At 47.6% G+C, this 15,377-nt stretch overlaps 4 protein-coding genes across 4 annotated transcripts; 3 read left to right on the top strand and 1 right to left on the bottom strand.

Moving 5' to 3' along the window:
• Positions 1 to 962, top strand: LOC125554294 (poly [ADP-ribose] polymerase tankyrase; the record flags this gene model as incomplete). The annotated part of the gene is given in 4 exon segments (XM_048717869.1): positions 1 to 86; positions 177 to 255; positions 342 to 439; positions 537 to 962. Coding segments are annotated over 4 exon segments (449 nt in total), but the record flags the coding sequence as incomplete, so codon positions are not given.
• Positions 963 to 3,198: 2,236 nt separating this feature from the next.
• LOC125552927 (zinc finger CCCH domain-containing protein 17-like) lies at positions 3,199 to 4,862 on the top strand. Its single transcript, XM_048716653.1, has one exon. The coding sequence runs from the start codon at positions 3,270 to 3,272 to the stop codon at positions 4,596 to 4,598; it is 1,329 nt and encodes a 442-aa protein (XP_048572610.1). The 5' UTR covers positions 3,199 to 3,269; the 3' UTR covers positions 4,599 to 4,862.
• On the bottom strand, positions 4,757 to 7,568 carry LOC125552928 (mitochondrial import inner membrane translocase subunit TIM22-3-like). The gene is made up of 5 exons (XM_048716654.1): positions 7,265 to 7,568; positions 6,776 to 6,840; positions 6,604 to 6,676; positions 6,459 to 6,512; positions 4,757 to 5,269 (listed from the first exon to the last, which is right to left on the bottom strand). The coding sequence occupies exons 1-5, from the start codon at positions 7,419 to 7,421 to the stop codon at positions 5,040 to 5,042; spliced, it is 579 nt and encodes a 192-aa protein (XP_048572611.1). The 5' UTR covers positions 7,422 to 7,568; the 3' UTR covers positions 4,757 to 5,039.
• A 3,691-nt stretch (positions 7,569 to 11,259) lies between these two features.
• On the top strand, positions 11,260 to 14,914 carry LOC125552926 (potassium transporter 1-like). The gene is made up of 9 exons (XM_048716652.1): positions 11,260 to 11,566; positions 11,713 to 11,935; positions 12,063 to 12,311; positions 12,435 to 12,485; positions 12,590 to 12,850; positions 12,970 to 13,022; positions 13,119 to 13,233; positions 13,323 to 13,577; positions 13,684 to 14,914. The coding sequence occupies exons 1-9, from the start codon at positions 11,447 to 11,449 to the stop codon at positions 14,691 to 14,693; spliced, it is 2,337 nt and encodes a 778-aa protein (XP_048572609.1). The 5' UTR covers positions 11,260 to 11,446; the 3' UTR covers positions 14,694 to 14,914.
• Positions 14,915 to 15,377: the final 463 nt, after the last annotated feature.

Genomic DNA, 15,377 nt, shown 5'->3' with positions numbered 1-15,377 from the left:
ATGGTGGCAGCATTGATGATCCAGTTGAAGATGGTGATACTGTGCTTCACCTGGCATGCTTATATGGCCATCTACTTTGCGTGCAGGTTTACATTGCTATCTTGCATAATTTTCTCCGCCTTCTTGGAAATTTTTCTCTGCTCAATGGTTGTATATAACCATGTTCATCTTGTCAGCTACTGCTGGAACGTGGAGCAAGCTTAGAGTCCAAAGATGAAGAAGGGGCAATTCCTCTCCATGATGCTTGTGCTGGAGGTATGCATTCTTTTACTTGCAGTGGGCTTATTTTTTCCTTTTTGCACTCAATGTGTTTAGTCTATTTACTGACACTCTTTGTACAGGCTTCACCGAGATAGTTCAGTACATTCTCAGTTTTGCTGCAAATGCTGAGGGTTGTGCAACACGAATGCTCAACACCGTTGATGCTGAAGGCGATACTGTAAGCCCTCTTGACCACTTGATCATATGCCAACCATGTTGCATTTACAGCTTTGTGCTATCAGTGGTCTATAACCTTATATGTTTGCTCCGTGCAGCCACTCCACCATGCTGCCAGAGGGGAACACATGGACACCGTCAAGCTTCTGCTCGAGGCTGGCGCATGTCCCAAGAAGGAGAATGCCTACGGGCAGGCAGCCGCCGAGATGGCCGATCAAGATACCGAAGTCCGGGCCCTGTTAACTGCCAAGCAAGTCGAGGCCAGCATACACATGGCAAACTGATGGACCTGTCGGAGGGAACCCTTGGTTGAAATCGTTCAAATGATGAGTGGGTGGTAAAATGAGTGGTAGTATTAGACTATTAGTATCTCCATACACAGCTTGCCTACTATGAGAACTGCGTTTCTGTTATCATGAGAACTATGGAGTTTATGTGCAGAGAGGAGGACATGGCGCTTCTCCATTTGCCCTTTGTATCTGTATTTTTCGAGTTATATCAAAGGCTCAATTAGTTGAACTCTATGCCCTGCTTTTCCAGCATGATGATTGCTCTTACCCTTGCGAGAACTTTGAAGAAGGAAATATTTCGTCCATGACAACCTGAGACTGAATTGCTTAAGTTACTTGGGGCGTGTTTGGTGGAGTCTATGGGAATTTTGAAGGAGGCTTGAATGTTCAATAGCTTGCATTCTTGTGTGTTTGGTGGCAAAACAATGAATTTCTGCAACAACAATTTTTTTTTACAATTCTTACTCAGTTTATATTGTAGATCGTTGCAATTCTAGATGGCAGCGAGTAGAGCTCATCCGTTTGTGTCATTGATCTATGCAAATTCTACATTGTTAAGAGCAGTAATGTTTTTGCCTTGTTCTTTGATACTTGGTTCAATGTTTTCCATGTCTAGCTATTGTCAAAACTTTGTGCAAATATTTACTTATGTTGAAATCTTGCTAGAACTGTGTATACAATCCTTTTTTTTTCATTGTTACTCCATCTGTAAATTAATATACGACATTTTAGATCACTAAAGTAATGATTCAAAACGTCTTTTATTAGTGTACAGAGGGAGCAGATGATTGTGGTGGCATTCTGGCAATATCAGGAATGAGGTAACCACACTGAACTCATATAGTACATGCTATCAAACAGAAAAATCTCAGGTTAGCATGTCGTCTCATTAGATGGATGCTACTACATAAATACTGTAAGGTATGTACTCGGGCATGTCTAGAGCCAGCGTGTCTCGGTGGAGAACAAGGGTGAGAAGGCTACCAAACACACCCTCGCGTTCACCAGGCGTGGAGTCTGTTGCTACGCTTTTACCATGGTATAAGAGAAATTTTTTTTGAGACACTGGTTTAAGAGGATGGAACTGTGATTTTGTCTTCTACAAACTACAAAGATATGATTATGTTTTTTTTTTTGACTGGAACACCGTGCATTCCAATTACCAAGGACCAACCAGATCGATGGTCACCACACGAGTTACAATATCAGGGAGATTTGAAAGCCAAACAAATTGGTTCCCATAGACACCACTACAGCCTAAAGCAGCCAGTTCATGGGCTGGGGCATTACAAGTGCGTGGACAGTGGTAGACATTCCACTTAATAAAACCGAACTGGAGCAGGTATTTGAGCTCGCGAAAGATGGCACCTAGTGGGGATCGATCAAGAGTTCCAGAATTGGTCGTCTGCACAAGAGCCAAGCAATCAGTCTCAAAACAACACGACCTATGCTATGGTCTTCAGCAAACCGGACCGCATGCAGCAGGGCAGAAGCTTCAGCATGAAGAGCATCGGACACGTTTTCCAACACGCCGGCGGCCGCGAAGAGGACGTCTCCAGCATGGTCCCGAGCAATGCACCCCCAGCCACCAGGTTGTGACAGGCCCCTAAAAGCTGCATCAATGTTGATTTTAACCACATCCAGAGCTGGCTTGACCCATTTCTGAATCCTCTGCACTCTTGGCTGTACATGTTTTGCATTGTATTCCCGCCATTCAGTGACATGTCTGGTAACTGAAGACTGAAACTCCTCCGCTGATGCTCTGTTTTGGTTATGATTCGCTTTGTTCCTCTCTGTCCACCACAACCACATGAGGCAAATTGCTCTTAGTTTTACATCCTCGGGTATACGAAAGAGTTCCTCCAGCAGCCGGTGAGATGTTTGGCATTCAAGCAGGCTTTGACGAACACCCTCCAGACCACAAGCACTCCACATTTTCTTTACCTCTTTGCAGCGCATAAACAAGTGCCCTCCGTCCTCCGGCAGACGATGGCACACCACGCAACTTGTGTCCAGTTCAACTCCAATGTGCTCCACGTTTCGCAGCAAAGGATGACTATTGTGTGCCAATCTCCACATGAAGTGATGTACCTTCCCGGGGCAATTCACTTGCCAGAGGTGCCGCCACATTTTCTTTTCCTCCTCCCGCCCTGACGAGCATTCACCAGTTTGCCGCTGGCATTGGCGCCGAAGAAGGTCGACATGAATCCTATATGCTGAGCGGACAGAGAATAACCCCTTCCTGTCAAACTGCCATGCCATATGTTTTTGATATGGCGTGATACAAATCTTTCTCAAAATTGAATACCAAAGAAACCTAATGTACATTAATTGTATATTTTTTTAATTTCACGGCGTAGGGATTTTTATTACAAAATCACGAAAACGCGCCGCCGTGTGCGCTTTGCATGCTGGGGTCGGTAAGTAGCACTACTGGCACGAACCGGGGCCGGGCTGCCGATCTACATATAGCTGAACGCGAACCCACCAGCGAACGCGGAATTCCCCCACTCCCATTCGACCGGTCGCCGCCTCCCCTCCATGGCGGCCGTGCAGCGCCGCCAACCCCTCCTCCCGCCCGCCTCGCATCAGCTGCGCCGCGGCGACACCGCGTGTTCCGGCACCGCGCCGCCGCCCGTCTGCCGCTACTGGAAGTCCGGCCACTGCGGCCGGAACCCCTGCCGGTTCCTCCACGCCGATCCGGCGGAGGCGCCGCCGGCCGTCGTCGTCGTCGCCAAGAAGCGCAGCAACACCTGGGTCAACACTTCCTCCAAAATCGCCAAGCCCAGCGCCACAACCGATGAAGGAGAGGCCGCGGTTCCTCCGGTGTCGCCGCCGCCGTCGACCAAACCCAGCCCCGCAACCAATGCCCGCGAGGCTGCGGTCCCTCCGGCGGCTTCTGATCGCGTCCAGGAACCACCGGTCGGCGGCGCATGGTGCGTCGGCGACGGCATCCGCGGCGTCGCCCGGCTCGAGGGCCACTCCAAGGCGGTCACCGGCGTCGCCGTGCCCGAAGGGTCCGGCAAGCTCTTCTCCGGCAGCCTGGACGGCACGGTGCGCGCCTGGGACTGCGCTACCGGGCAGTGCGTCCGCGTCGCGCCGGTGCAGGAAGGGGAGGTGGGCCGCCTGATCGCCATGGGCCCGTGGGTGCTCGTCGGCGTCCGCGGCGCCGTCAGGGCGCTCCACGCGGGGAGCGGCAATGAGCTGCGGCTGCGGCTGCCCGCCGACGGCGCGCAGGTGACCGCACTCCTGGCAGAGGACGACGAGCGCCTCTTCGCCGGCGCGGAGGACGGCGCCATCTACATGTGGAGGCTGGACCGAGAGCACCAGCGCTTCGACGAGGTCGCCGCGCTCGCGGGCCACGGCGGGCACGCCGTCGCGTCGCTGGCCCAGGGGAAGGGCGCGCTCTACTCTGGTGCGTCGGACGGCGGCATCAGGGTCTGGGACCTCGAGACGCGCCGGTGCGTCTGCAGATTCGCCGGCCACGCGTCCATGGTCACCGCGCTGCTGTGCTGGGACCGGTTCCTGCTCTCCTCGTCCGTCGACGGCACCGTCAAGGCCTGGAGGTCCAAGCCGGACCGTGACGACGTCGAGCCGGAGCTGGAGGTGCACTACACCCACAGGGAAGAGGGCGAGCGGGTGGTCGCCATGGACGGGACGCACGACGCCGACAAGAAGCCCGTCCTGCTGGTCTCGCGCGGCGACGGCATCGTTCGTGTCTACGACCTCCCGTCGTTCAAACCCAGAGGCCAGATTCACTGCAACGGCGAGGTCACGGCAATGTCGCTCAGGACCCCCGGCATGGTCTTCACCGGAGACGCGTCCGGCGAGGTCAGAGTGGTGAAGTGGACGCCGGCAGCTGCAGCCTGAATTATTCATTAGGTGCACCACTGGCCTCTGCAAACCGACCCCGTCGACCACAGGCAGCTTCGATTGTAGGCCAGTGAGCAATCAGTAGGATACCAGTTCAATGTGAAGATACCAGTGGCAATGCTTAGTACTCCATTATACAGTATGGATCAGAGATATTCAGAATCTGAAGAACTGCAATCACTTCATTCTTACTGTACTTGTCACAAAACCATGTCTCAGATGTTAACAGGAGAACAAAATGCGAAGGTTTTTCAGGATTTTTATCTGCCATGTCAAAGGAGCACATGCTGCAGAACGCATCAAGAAAAAGACTGGCAAGGAAGCAAAACTACACACTCTTGACAAGTCCAGAAACGAATTTCCATACGCTAAGGAAGTCTGGTGCTAAGGTTTTTACTGATCATCTCTCTCTCTCTCTTTCTCTCCCCATGATGTTGCCTAGTGCTTGGGCTTCACTAAGGTCTGGCAGCATGAAGCTAGAGCATCTGATGCGTCGAGGATTGGTGGTAGCGTGAAAGGGGGGAGGACGCCGCCTTTCCCGTGCCCAAAGGTCAGAGCGTTTCCGCCGAGCGTGTGGGCCATTGCAGCCTGCTGCTTGTTCAGCCCCTCCATTATGCAAGAGAACGCTGCGAAGGTGGCGCAGCTCTGAATCAACGCTTGAGGTGTTCCTGGGTTAAGAGAACCAACCACATGAGAAATGATGTAACCAAAGCTCTGATAGTAAAGAGATAAACTGTCGCTGGTATCAATAATTTATTCTAAAGAGCAGCTTGGCGCACATGCACAAATGATCCCCACAAACAAAAATCCAATCTTCAAACATCCTTCCAATGTGCCAGCTATAGACTCATGCCTCCTTGGACACTTGAATATTACAGAGAAAAGCTATGCAGGTAAAACATATGTGCCGGTAAAGCGACATAGCGGTGCAGTTTGAGCTAACAAGAGATGCATGCATAACAATGTGTCCAGCTAGCCACTAATATTACTGACCTTTTTCAGGTAAAGTATTACCCATGAGCACTAACTGAAACTGAACATTGCAGCGAATTGTTCTTAATAAAATGTGCTAATCAGCACCACAGATGCATGAGTGATTCAGTTTCTACATGATGTGTTAGACATGAATATAGCTCGACTTTTTTTTCAAGTGTCATTACAGTTAATTTGGACCCTGTCCCGTCTTATCCAGTGTGTGCAAGATTCCAACGACAAGCAAAACACGCACTCAAGTGTCTCCTGAGTAAGAACAAGGTATCTTGATTTTGTTAATTTCTTAGACATGATACTGAACTGCTTGGAAACCAGCTTTGATAAAGTATACTCCCTCCCTCCCAAAATAAGTGTCTCAAACTAAAGCTGAGACACTTATTTTGGGACGGAGGGAGTAACAATTAGAGGAAGCAATTCAGTCATGCATTTATAGGCAAAATTCAGTTTACATTCACACCCGATCTCTCTAAATAAATATCAGTTGAAATCCAATTCAAGAACTACAAGCACACAACATATAACTTACGCTCAATGGAGTACCTACATACTACACAGTTTACCAAATGCAAATTATTGTCCTAACCTACAGTTTTAGGAAGTAAAGAGTTTTTTACAGATTGCCAACCAGGAATTTACACATAGCAATTCAGGGTCGCTAGATTTTCAGAAAAATAACTGTTGAACAATCAAGTAGCCAGAGCACCAAATATTTGGTACACTATAAACCAAAACATGTTTGCCACTAGTAAGTACTAACAAAAAATGATAACCATCCTTTTTCATATGAGGTACAGTAACCAGACAATACCATTGTCACGTACACTAGTGAGCTGTGAAAGTAACATTAGTTCAACACAAATGTACCTGGAAAGCTCAAGGCAAGGCCAGTGCAACATCCAGCAATGCCAGAATTGACAACTGTCAAAGGAACATGTCAGTTGAGTTCATACTATATGTTCAACCATCGAGATTCCAACACACAAATAGAAAGATAAAAATGTAAACTTACGATCATCTTTTCCGCGTATCTTTTTCAATAAGCACACAATAAAACTCTGGACGCCGGAGAGAACTGCAAAAGTCTAATTCAAGAAATTTCTATCATGAGCATTCTGTCTGGAAAAGGATAATGCATCTCAATTTGAGAGAACATATCCCCACAAGCATTATGAACAACAAACCTTGGCAGCAGAGCCTGCATTGCTGAGTGAGCCCTTGAAGCCCTTCTTAGTGATCAAACCTTGCCCTGAAAAAAGAACCGAGTGAGCCACATAAGGATTTTATATGCGAGGGGAGTAACTAGGGTTCACAGGTTCTTTAAGTTAGTGAAACCATATCAACGCAGTATAAGAACATTCAGACTAGCAGAAACTATTAAAAGATCCAGGCTACCAAACTAAAGGTATCGCGTGCAACGTGCAATTATCTGCAAAGCAATATATCCAGCAACACTGTATAACCTTATCTAGGAATTTCCGTAAGCTTGGATTCGAGTGAGAATTGCACGCGTCAGTGCAAGGGAAATTCCTATCACTATCTGCCCTAATAAGAGCTGACCACGAAAACTGAAAATTTGGGGACAGCAACAGCAGATAGATAATGAATGCAGCGACGCGTAATAGAGTTATCTGGGAGAAGAAAAGGGCGGGGTTGGGGAATGGGGATAATACCGTATCCAACGACGCCTCCAACGAAGGCGCCGGCGCCGAAGTCCCCGGCAGACCGGAGGAGGCAGACGACCGGAGCGGCGTACAGAGGCGACGGAGGCACGCCTCCCTCGGCTCCGAGCCCGTCGCCGTCCGACCCGTTCTCGCGCCTTGAAGACATCTCCCTGAACGAACTCGCAGGCGGGGGGGCGGTGGACGGGGGAGGTCACCGGCGAGGCGGTGGGCGATGGCTGAGGATGAAGCGGCAGCGGCGGGGGAGACAAGGTAAGAGAGGAGGCGACGGGATGCGGTGGCGAGCTTTGGAGGACGATGCGATGGGCGTGGGCCGTGGGCCGTGGGCCGTCGGCAGTGATATGGACTTCTGTTAGGCAGGGCGGGCCGCGGGAAGGCAGGAATGCATTTTTTTCTCGCTCTGTGGATGTCCGCTCGATATGGAAAATGCAACATTTTTAGCTGCGATATTGTTTGCATTACTTTTTTTTTATTCTGAATGAACATGAGGTGCGGTTTCAGTATTAATAGGCACAAGGAGAAAGAGGTTAATCTTGATGGACAGGTGTTGCCTTAGGAGGGCACCTTTCAATATTTTGGGTCAATGCTGCAGAAGGACGAGGATATTGATGAAGATGTGAACCATCAAACCAAAATCGGATGGATGAAGTGAGGCCAAGCTTCTGACGTTCTCTATGACGAGAGTGCCATACAAGCTAAAAGGCGGGTTACATAAGACGACGATTTGACCCGCAATGTTGTATAGCGCTGAGTGTTAGCCAAGTAAAAGGCGACATGTTCAACAGCTAGGTGTAGCGGAGATGCACATGTTGAAATGAATGTGTGGTCACACAAGAAAGGATCAAATGAGAAATGATGATATATGGGATAGAATCGGGTTAGCATTGATTGAAGAAATGCTTATTCAACATTATATAAGATAGTTGCCTCCATAAACTCTAGTGCATAGCGGATGATGAAAGTGTACCGATAATTTCAAGAGAGGTCGGGATAAACTGAACTTGACATGTGAGGAATCTGTAAAGAGATATTTGAAGGACTGGAGTATCACCAAAGAAGTAGTCATGAACAGATGTGCCTAGAGCCTTATCATCCATGTGCCGAAACCATGAGCTGGTCGCAAGATATTATGGGTTTCAACTCTAATCTACCCCAATTTGTTTGGGACAGAAGTATGTGGAAGCTCATCATCCATAATCTTGCTGGTGCTGGTGCTGTTGCTAGTGTTGTTGTTGTTGTAAACATTACTCCCTCTTTTCCGGTTTATAAGGCTCAATTCAAAAATCTCACCAACCAAGATAGATGATGAGTGGTGGAATATTTTTTGTAGTTTGCAAAAGCATCCAATTAATGCTCTTGTTTTTCTTAAAAAATTATATTTACGAATGCATTAATTGCAATGCATGCATGCATAAAGTGCATGCATTGGTCAGTTTTCTCTTAATACTTGCATGCAATGATTTAATGCATCTTGAAGTCTAAACATGTGATGGAGAACAACCAAATTGAGCCTTATAAAATGAAAAAACTAAAATTTTGAGATAAGCCCTATAAATCGAAAAGGAGGGAGTACATAACAATTAATAATACTATAAACAAGTGAATCTTGGTGCCAAAATATGATTAAATACTTCCTGCACACACACGAAAAGAAATCAAGACGGCCTTATTGCCATTCTTACATCATGCATATAGGCATGTTGTGTCACTAAAATTCACTACGATTTGGTAGCTTGTCATGCACTGATCTATCACTATAAACATGATTTTTTTTCACGGCTTTCGAAAGGGGTGGGTAATAGGATTTTTTTACCAATATATGTGTTGTATGAAATATTAGCGATCCATACAAAGCGCTATGACGTCGCATCCAGACACGGAGAAGACACGGCGAAAGTAGATGATCACACACCAGCAGCATGAAAAATATATTACTTTCCTCCTCGCTGTTCTTAGTTTTATATCCTTGAAAGATTGGCGATAGAAATGTCAAACCACAATTATTTCGTCGAGACTCTTATCTTTCTTTTGTTTAACGAAGATGGCGATGAGGGCCAATATGTCCTCGTTTCATGACATCTTGAGTAAAGTAACGCCAATGATTAAGTGTTTCTTTTCCGAAGAAATGATTAGTAAAGGTTTCAAGGTCAACCCTCGGCTGCACCATACGCTATGATAATGCTAGTTTCGGGACATCCATGTACGTAGCTGTGTTGGACAGGGAGCATCATTCCGTACGATTTGTCCTTTGATGTACTTTGGCGTGCACAACCGAAAACTTAGAGCAAGTATAATAGTACCCAGTCAGCAGGCTATAAGAACTTCCACGTCATCGAAATCGTAGCCGGAAGAAAGAGAGAAAAGAGAAAAGAAGCAAGCGGGCGCTTCAGTTATCGCCGGCTACAGCGCTGGAAATAAGAAATCCAACCCACATGCAGCCTGCATGCAACCGGGTGAGCTAGCGCTTCATTCATTCCCGCCAATCAGCATGCGTCTCCTTCCCTCCTTTCACATGCACGCATTAAGTATTGATAGCTAGTTTACAGTCAATCTAATATACTAGCAGGCTATTACGAAGGCTACAAGTGACATGGCGTACATATATAGCCGGCAACAGGCTTTCTTATTAACCATGCTCTTAGCGCGGCTATGCATGTGCTTTGTTTGACACAGGGCTTATTATTGTGTTGGATGAAAAGTACTCTCTCTAAAAATTAATATAAAAGCGTTTAGATCATTAAAATAGTAATCTAAATACTGTTATATTATTTACAGAGGAAGTACTATCATATGAGAGTCATTTTCTGGAACGGGCGTCTCAGTTGGTCAGGAGTGTTTGCATTTTTTTTTTGAATTTATTCTAGGTTTTACAGTGCTGTCTGTGTAGTGATATATGATGTTCCTGTCGACTATGATGTATATAATGACTTTCTCAATCTCATGATATGCCGTCTTAGTCTCTCGAAGGTGCTCATACGGATAACGTGCGCCTCAACTACAAGGTGCATGTGATGACTGCGTCAATTTTGAGATGCGTTGACTTAATCTCTCGGAAGTGTTCGTAGGGATAAGTGTACCTCAACTACATGGTATATCTCGAGATATGTCGGTAGATTGTCATAGGTGTTCCTAGGATATGTGTGTGCGCGCACATGTGTTCAAGTAAGTAACATGTGTATATGGACGTCTATGTTTGTACTTTTTTTCGAGTCACTTTCACAAGGAAATCTAAACCAAGTATATCACACCGTATGTGCTCCTGCCTTACCGCAATTATCACCCAAATGTAGTACCCCACATGAAGTGAAATTCATATCCAAAATTTTGTTAAAATTTAAAACACCAATAGTTTTACTAGATGCCGAGTTTTACGTATTGACGACAGGCAAGCATATTTTACCCTTTTTTTTGACCGTGTTTTTTTATCGACTTATAAAACAAGCCCCAGGTCATACGAGCAGTGAACTCACACCGGCATATGCGTAAGCATAACTGAGGTCACATGTACAAGTAAAAAAAAGGTGAAACGCGATGCCAAAACGATCCGGAGACCACACCGTCGCGTTAAGTAAAGGCATTATTTGTCGACGTAATTAAAAAAGACATTATTTGTCGACGTAATTAAAAAAAGACATTATTTGTCGCCTACTCCATATATACACACCTAAGTACTACATCGGCAAGTAACCTACCTTGGAGAAGATGAGTTCTCTGATCTGGTTAAAATAGCACCAATGATTGGGATTTGTTTATCTGGCGGCTAAGTCAATGGACGCAAGCAATCTCGGCAGCCGCAAACCGAGGCCTCATTTGCTAAGTAACCAATCTTCTTCGATCTGGTGGCAGCATTCGTTTGAATATGTTTTACCCGCGTGAACACGAGAGAGACACCAATGACTTTTAAGTGCTCATGAGGCTTGGATTAAAATAGCACCAATTATCACCCAGGTATGATAATGTACCAGCTGCTGGGTGTACGGTCAGTGCCACCTCAAGCAAACGAAAGCTTCATGTCAACTCTCAGGAGCAACCTCATGTGCTAGCTCAAATCTGCACCGCTCTATTTAAACAAGCCCTCACCTTCTTCCTCCAACAGGAGCTAGCTACCTGCAGCTGCAGACCTTCGCCGCTAACCCGGAGTAGAACTGCAAGCTGCAACACCCCCTGAAGGAGATGTCGGCCCAGGCGGAGGAGCCGCGGGGCACGGAGACGGTGCCTGCCCCGCTCAAGCGCCATGACTCGCTGTGGGGTGATGCAGAGAAGGTGTCCCATTCCAACCACCATGGCTCCCGGGTATGTATATCATGTGTCGTCCTTCCCCTGCAATTCAGACGGCCATGTCAATTCGCCGGCAGCAATGGTGCAATCTATCTGACGGAGCAGTGTGAGTACCCTACTTAACTTCCTCTGGGCGACGCATGCATGACATATATATGCAGGTGAGCTGGGTCCGGACGCTGAGCCTCGCGTTCCAGAGCGTCGGCATCATCTACGGCGACATCGGGACGTCGCCGCTCTACGTCTACTCCAGCACCTTCCCCGACGGCATCAAGCACAACGACGACCTCCTGGGCGTCCTGTCGCTCATCATCTACACCCTCATCATCATACCCATGCTCAAGTACGTCTTCATCGTGCTCTACGCAAACGACAACGGAGATGGTATGCATACGCAATTACGCATATATAACCCCAATTAGTTCCATCAAATTAGCGTACGTACCTGCTTGCTGGATTGCTGAAGCTGGACTGCACGCTGCTCTTCTTGCTGGCTGGCTGTTGTTTGCAGGTGGCACGTTTGCGCTTTACTCGCTGATATCGCGGTATGCGAAGATCAGGATGATACCGGACCAGCAGGCCGAGGATGCTGCGGTGTCGAATTACCGGATAGAAGCGCCCAACTCGCAGCTGAGGAGGGCGCAGTGGGCCAAGCAGAAGCTCGAGTCTAGCAAGGCGGCCAAGATCGCGCTCTTCACCCTCACCATCCTCGGCACATCCATGGTGATCGGCGATGGAACCTTGACGCCCGCAATCTCTGGTAATCAATCAATCAATCAATCATGTATCAAAGAGTCAACGCCTATTAATTATATACAGCATTAATATTCTCATGCATAAAAGGAGAAGTAATACTAACATACATATATTTTGTTCATGGCAGTGCTGTCTGCAGTGAGTGGGATCAGAGAAAAAGCGCCAAGCCTGACTCAAAGTATGTGAATCCAAGGAAGGATTAGTAGCTAAGATGTTTGCTTATATTTCTTACCCATCAGTCCATCACACCGATCTGACGGCCTTCCGTGGTTGTTTGAACAGCACAAGTGGTGCTCATCTCGGTGGCGATCCTGTTCATGCTCTTCTCGGTCCAGCGTTTCGGGACCGACAAGGTCGGCTACACGTTTGCTCCGGTCATCTCGGTGTGGTTCCTTTTCATTGCGGGCATCGGGTTGTACAACCTCGTCGTTCATGATGTCGGTGTCCTACGGGCCTTCAATCCGATATATATCATACAGTACTTCAAGAGGAATGGCAAGGAGGGATGGGTTTCACTTGGTGGAGTCATCTTGTGTGTCACAGGTAACCAATAATTTAACCTTTTCTGACTCACTGAAAAGACCTTGTGTTGCCTGCCTGCCTGCCTGCATAGGCTGTAATATAATAGTTAATCTGACATGATGAATTCACTGAATGTACAGGCACAGAAGGTATGTTTGCTGACCTGGGACATTTCAACATCAGGGCTGTTCAGGTACTTCAATGTTTATTAGATATAGATTCATTCTGGAAGTCAACTATCTTTCCCTAGCCACAAGTCATAACAGAACCATGCATATATATCCCACAGATCAGCTTCAACGGCATCTTGTTCCCGGCTGTTGGGCTGTGTTACATCGGCCAGGCGGCTTACCTGAGGAAATTCCCAGAGAACGTGGCAAACACCTTCTATAGATCTATCCCGGGTAGGTACAAGAACAAATAAGCATATTCCCAGCAAATATATGTACTTGGTAAATAAATAGATAAATATGTGTGCATGTTCCTCCTGCAGCACCCATGTTCTGGCCAACCTTCATCGTTGCCATCCTTGCTGCCATCATAGCAAGCCAAGCTATGCTGTCCGGCGCATTTGCCATCCTCTCCAAGGCTCTGTCTCTGGGTTGCATGCCCAGGGTTCAAGTCATCCACACATCACACAAGTACGAGGGGCAGGTGTACATTCCTGAAGTCAACTTCATAATGGGATTGGCGAGCATCGTAGTCACCGTCGCCTTCAGAACCACCACCAGCATCGGACATGCTTATGGTAAGTTGGTACCCACCACTCCCACTTCAATGGTTTGTGTTTGATGATCCTTTCAACAGCCTGATGGGTCAAAATTTGATGTGATACGTATGTTGGTGGCTCGCAGGGATCTGTGTTGTTACTACATTCATCATCACCACCCACCTGATGACCGTCGTGATGCTCCTCATATGGAAGAAGCACGTCATCTTCATCGCGCTCTTCTACGTCGTGTTTGGCTCCATAGAGTTGATCTACCTCTCTTCCATACTGTCGAAATTCATCGAGGGCGGGTACCTCCCCATCTGCTTCGCGCTGGTCGTGATGAGCCTGATGGCGGCATGGCACTACGTCCAAGTCAAGAGGTACTGGTACGAGCTGGATCACATCGTGCCCACCAGTGAACTGACAGTGCTGCTCGAGAAGAACGATGTGAGGAGGATCCCTGGGGTTGGCCTCCTCTACACGGAGCTGGTCCAGGGCATCCCTCCGGTGTTCCCTCGGCTGATCGAGAGGATACCATCCGTGCACTCCATCTTCATGTTCATGTCCATCAAGCACCTGCCCATCTCGCGTGTCCTGCCCGCAGAGAGGTTTCTCTTCCGGCAGGTCGGCCCGAGGGAGCAGCGGATGTTCCGCTGCGTGGCGCGGTATGGATATACCGACACGCTGGAGGAGCCCAAGGAGTTTGTGGCCTTCCTCATGGATGGGCTCAAGATGTTCATTCAGGAGGAGAGCGCATTCGCACACAACGAAGTGGAGGAGATCACCGCTGGTGGTGAAGCTTCCAGTGATCAGCCATCTATGGCATCGGGGCGATCCACGCGCAATGCAGTGCACAGCGAGGAGACGGTCCAAGCCAGGGTGAGCAGCCACTCGTCGGGGAGGATCGCTAGCTTCCGTTCCAACCGGACAGTCGAGGAGGAGAAGCAACTGATCGACAGAGAGGTGGAACACGGGATGGTGTATCTGATGGGTGAGGCCAATGTCACCGCCAAAGCCAACTCGTCGGTGTTCAAGAAGATGGTGGTCAACTATGTTTACACATTCTTGAGGAAGAACTTGACGGAGGGGCACAAGGCACTAGCCATTCCGAAAGATCAGTTGCTCAAAGTTGGGATCACATACGAGATATAGTGATTTCACCCCAAGCGTGTACGTATGATCGCGGATGTGCGTGAGCTAAACCATGTGATTCTGGCTGTATGGTAGTACTAGTTTGAAGGGCGAAGAGGATATGCGTGTGTGCCCGCACACCTTTTTTCTTTGGGTTTGGATTTGATGGTTTTCTTCATGCTTTGGTTTCTATGTACAGTGTACCGTTATCTGAGCTGAATACAAGGGTGTTTTTTTGTGAACTAAGTTATAGGGATGATATTGCAAGCACAACTTCAACTGGTGAGTGTGCTCCCTTGTCATAAGCAAGGTTCATGATTCTTTTTTGACTGGTCGGAATGCAGTTGTGGAGCCAGGATTCTCAACATGAATGTGGGGAGTTAAAAAAAACACTATCTTAGAACAATAATACGACATGGAGATTCACAATTAACGACAATGAAAGTACAACAAACTGTTACACAGTACACCCTCCGTCCCAAAATAAGTGACTCAACTTTGTACTGGGACGGAGGGAGTATGTAACAATAACATCTCCTGTAGTTGAGTTACATCGCAAAATCACGGAGAAATCACAAGTTAACTCTACAATCCTCTTTTAGAAAAGGGGAATAACGGCACCATCTTTTACTTGCATGGATAAATTAACGTTCAAGAAAAGTAACCAGGCAAGGCAAACCATGGAAGCACGCACAAGAAAAGTAA

Source organism: Triticum urartu, chromosome 4 (assembly GCF_003073215.2).
Source record: "Triticum urartu cultivar G1812 chromosome 4, Tu2.1, whole genome shotgun sequence".
Lineage (NCBI taxonomy): Eukaryota > Viridiplantae > Streptophyta > Magnoliopsida > Poales > Poaceae > Triticum > Triticum urartu.
This window is presented reverse-complemented; position numbering and strand designations above follow the sequence as displayed.

Bases quoted from the DNA above. Each gene is read 5' to 3' on its own strand.
- LOC125552926 (XM_048716652.1), top strand. From the start codon at position 11,447: ATGTCGGCCCAGGCGGAGGAGCCGCGGGGCACGGAGACGGTGCCTGCC. The intron at 12,851-12,969 runs GTAACCAATAAT...CTGAATGTACAG, and splicing joins AGTCATCTTGTGTGTCACAG to GCACAGAAGGTATGTTTGCT. The intron at 13,023-13,118 runs GTACTTCAATGT...TATATCCCACAG, and splicing joins TCAACATCAGGGCTGTTCAG to ATCAGCTTCAACGGCATCTT.
- LOC125552927 (XM_048716653.1), top strand. From the start codon at position 3,270: ATGGCGGCCGTGCAGCGCCGCCAACCCCTCCTCCCGCCCGCCTCGCAT.
- LOC125552928 (XM_048716654.1), bottom strand. From the start codon at position 7,421: ATGTCTTCAAGGCGCGAGAACGGGTCGGACGGCGACGGGCTCGGAGCC. The intron at 6,677-6,775 runs GTTTGTTGTTCA...TTCTTGAATTAG, and splicing joins ATGCAGGCTCTGCTGCCAAG to ACTTTTGCAGTTCTCTCCGG. The intron at 5,270-6,458 runs GTACATTTGTGT...CTCTTAACCCAG, and splicing joins CCTTGCCTTGAGCTTTCCAG to GAACACCTCAAGCGTTGATT.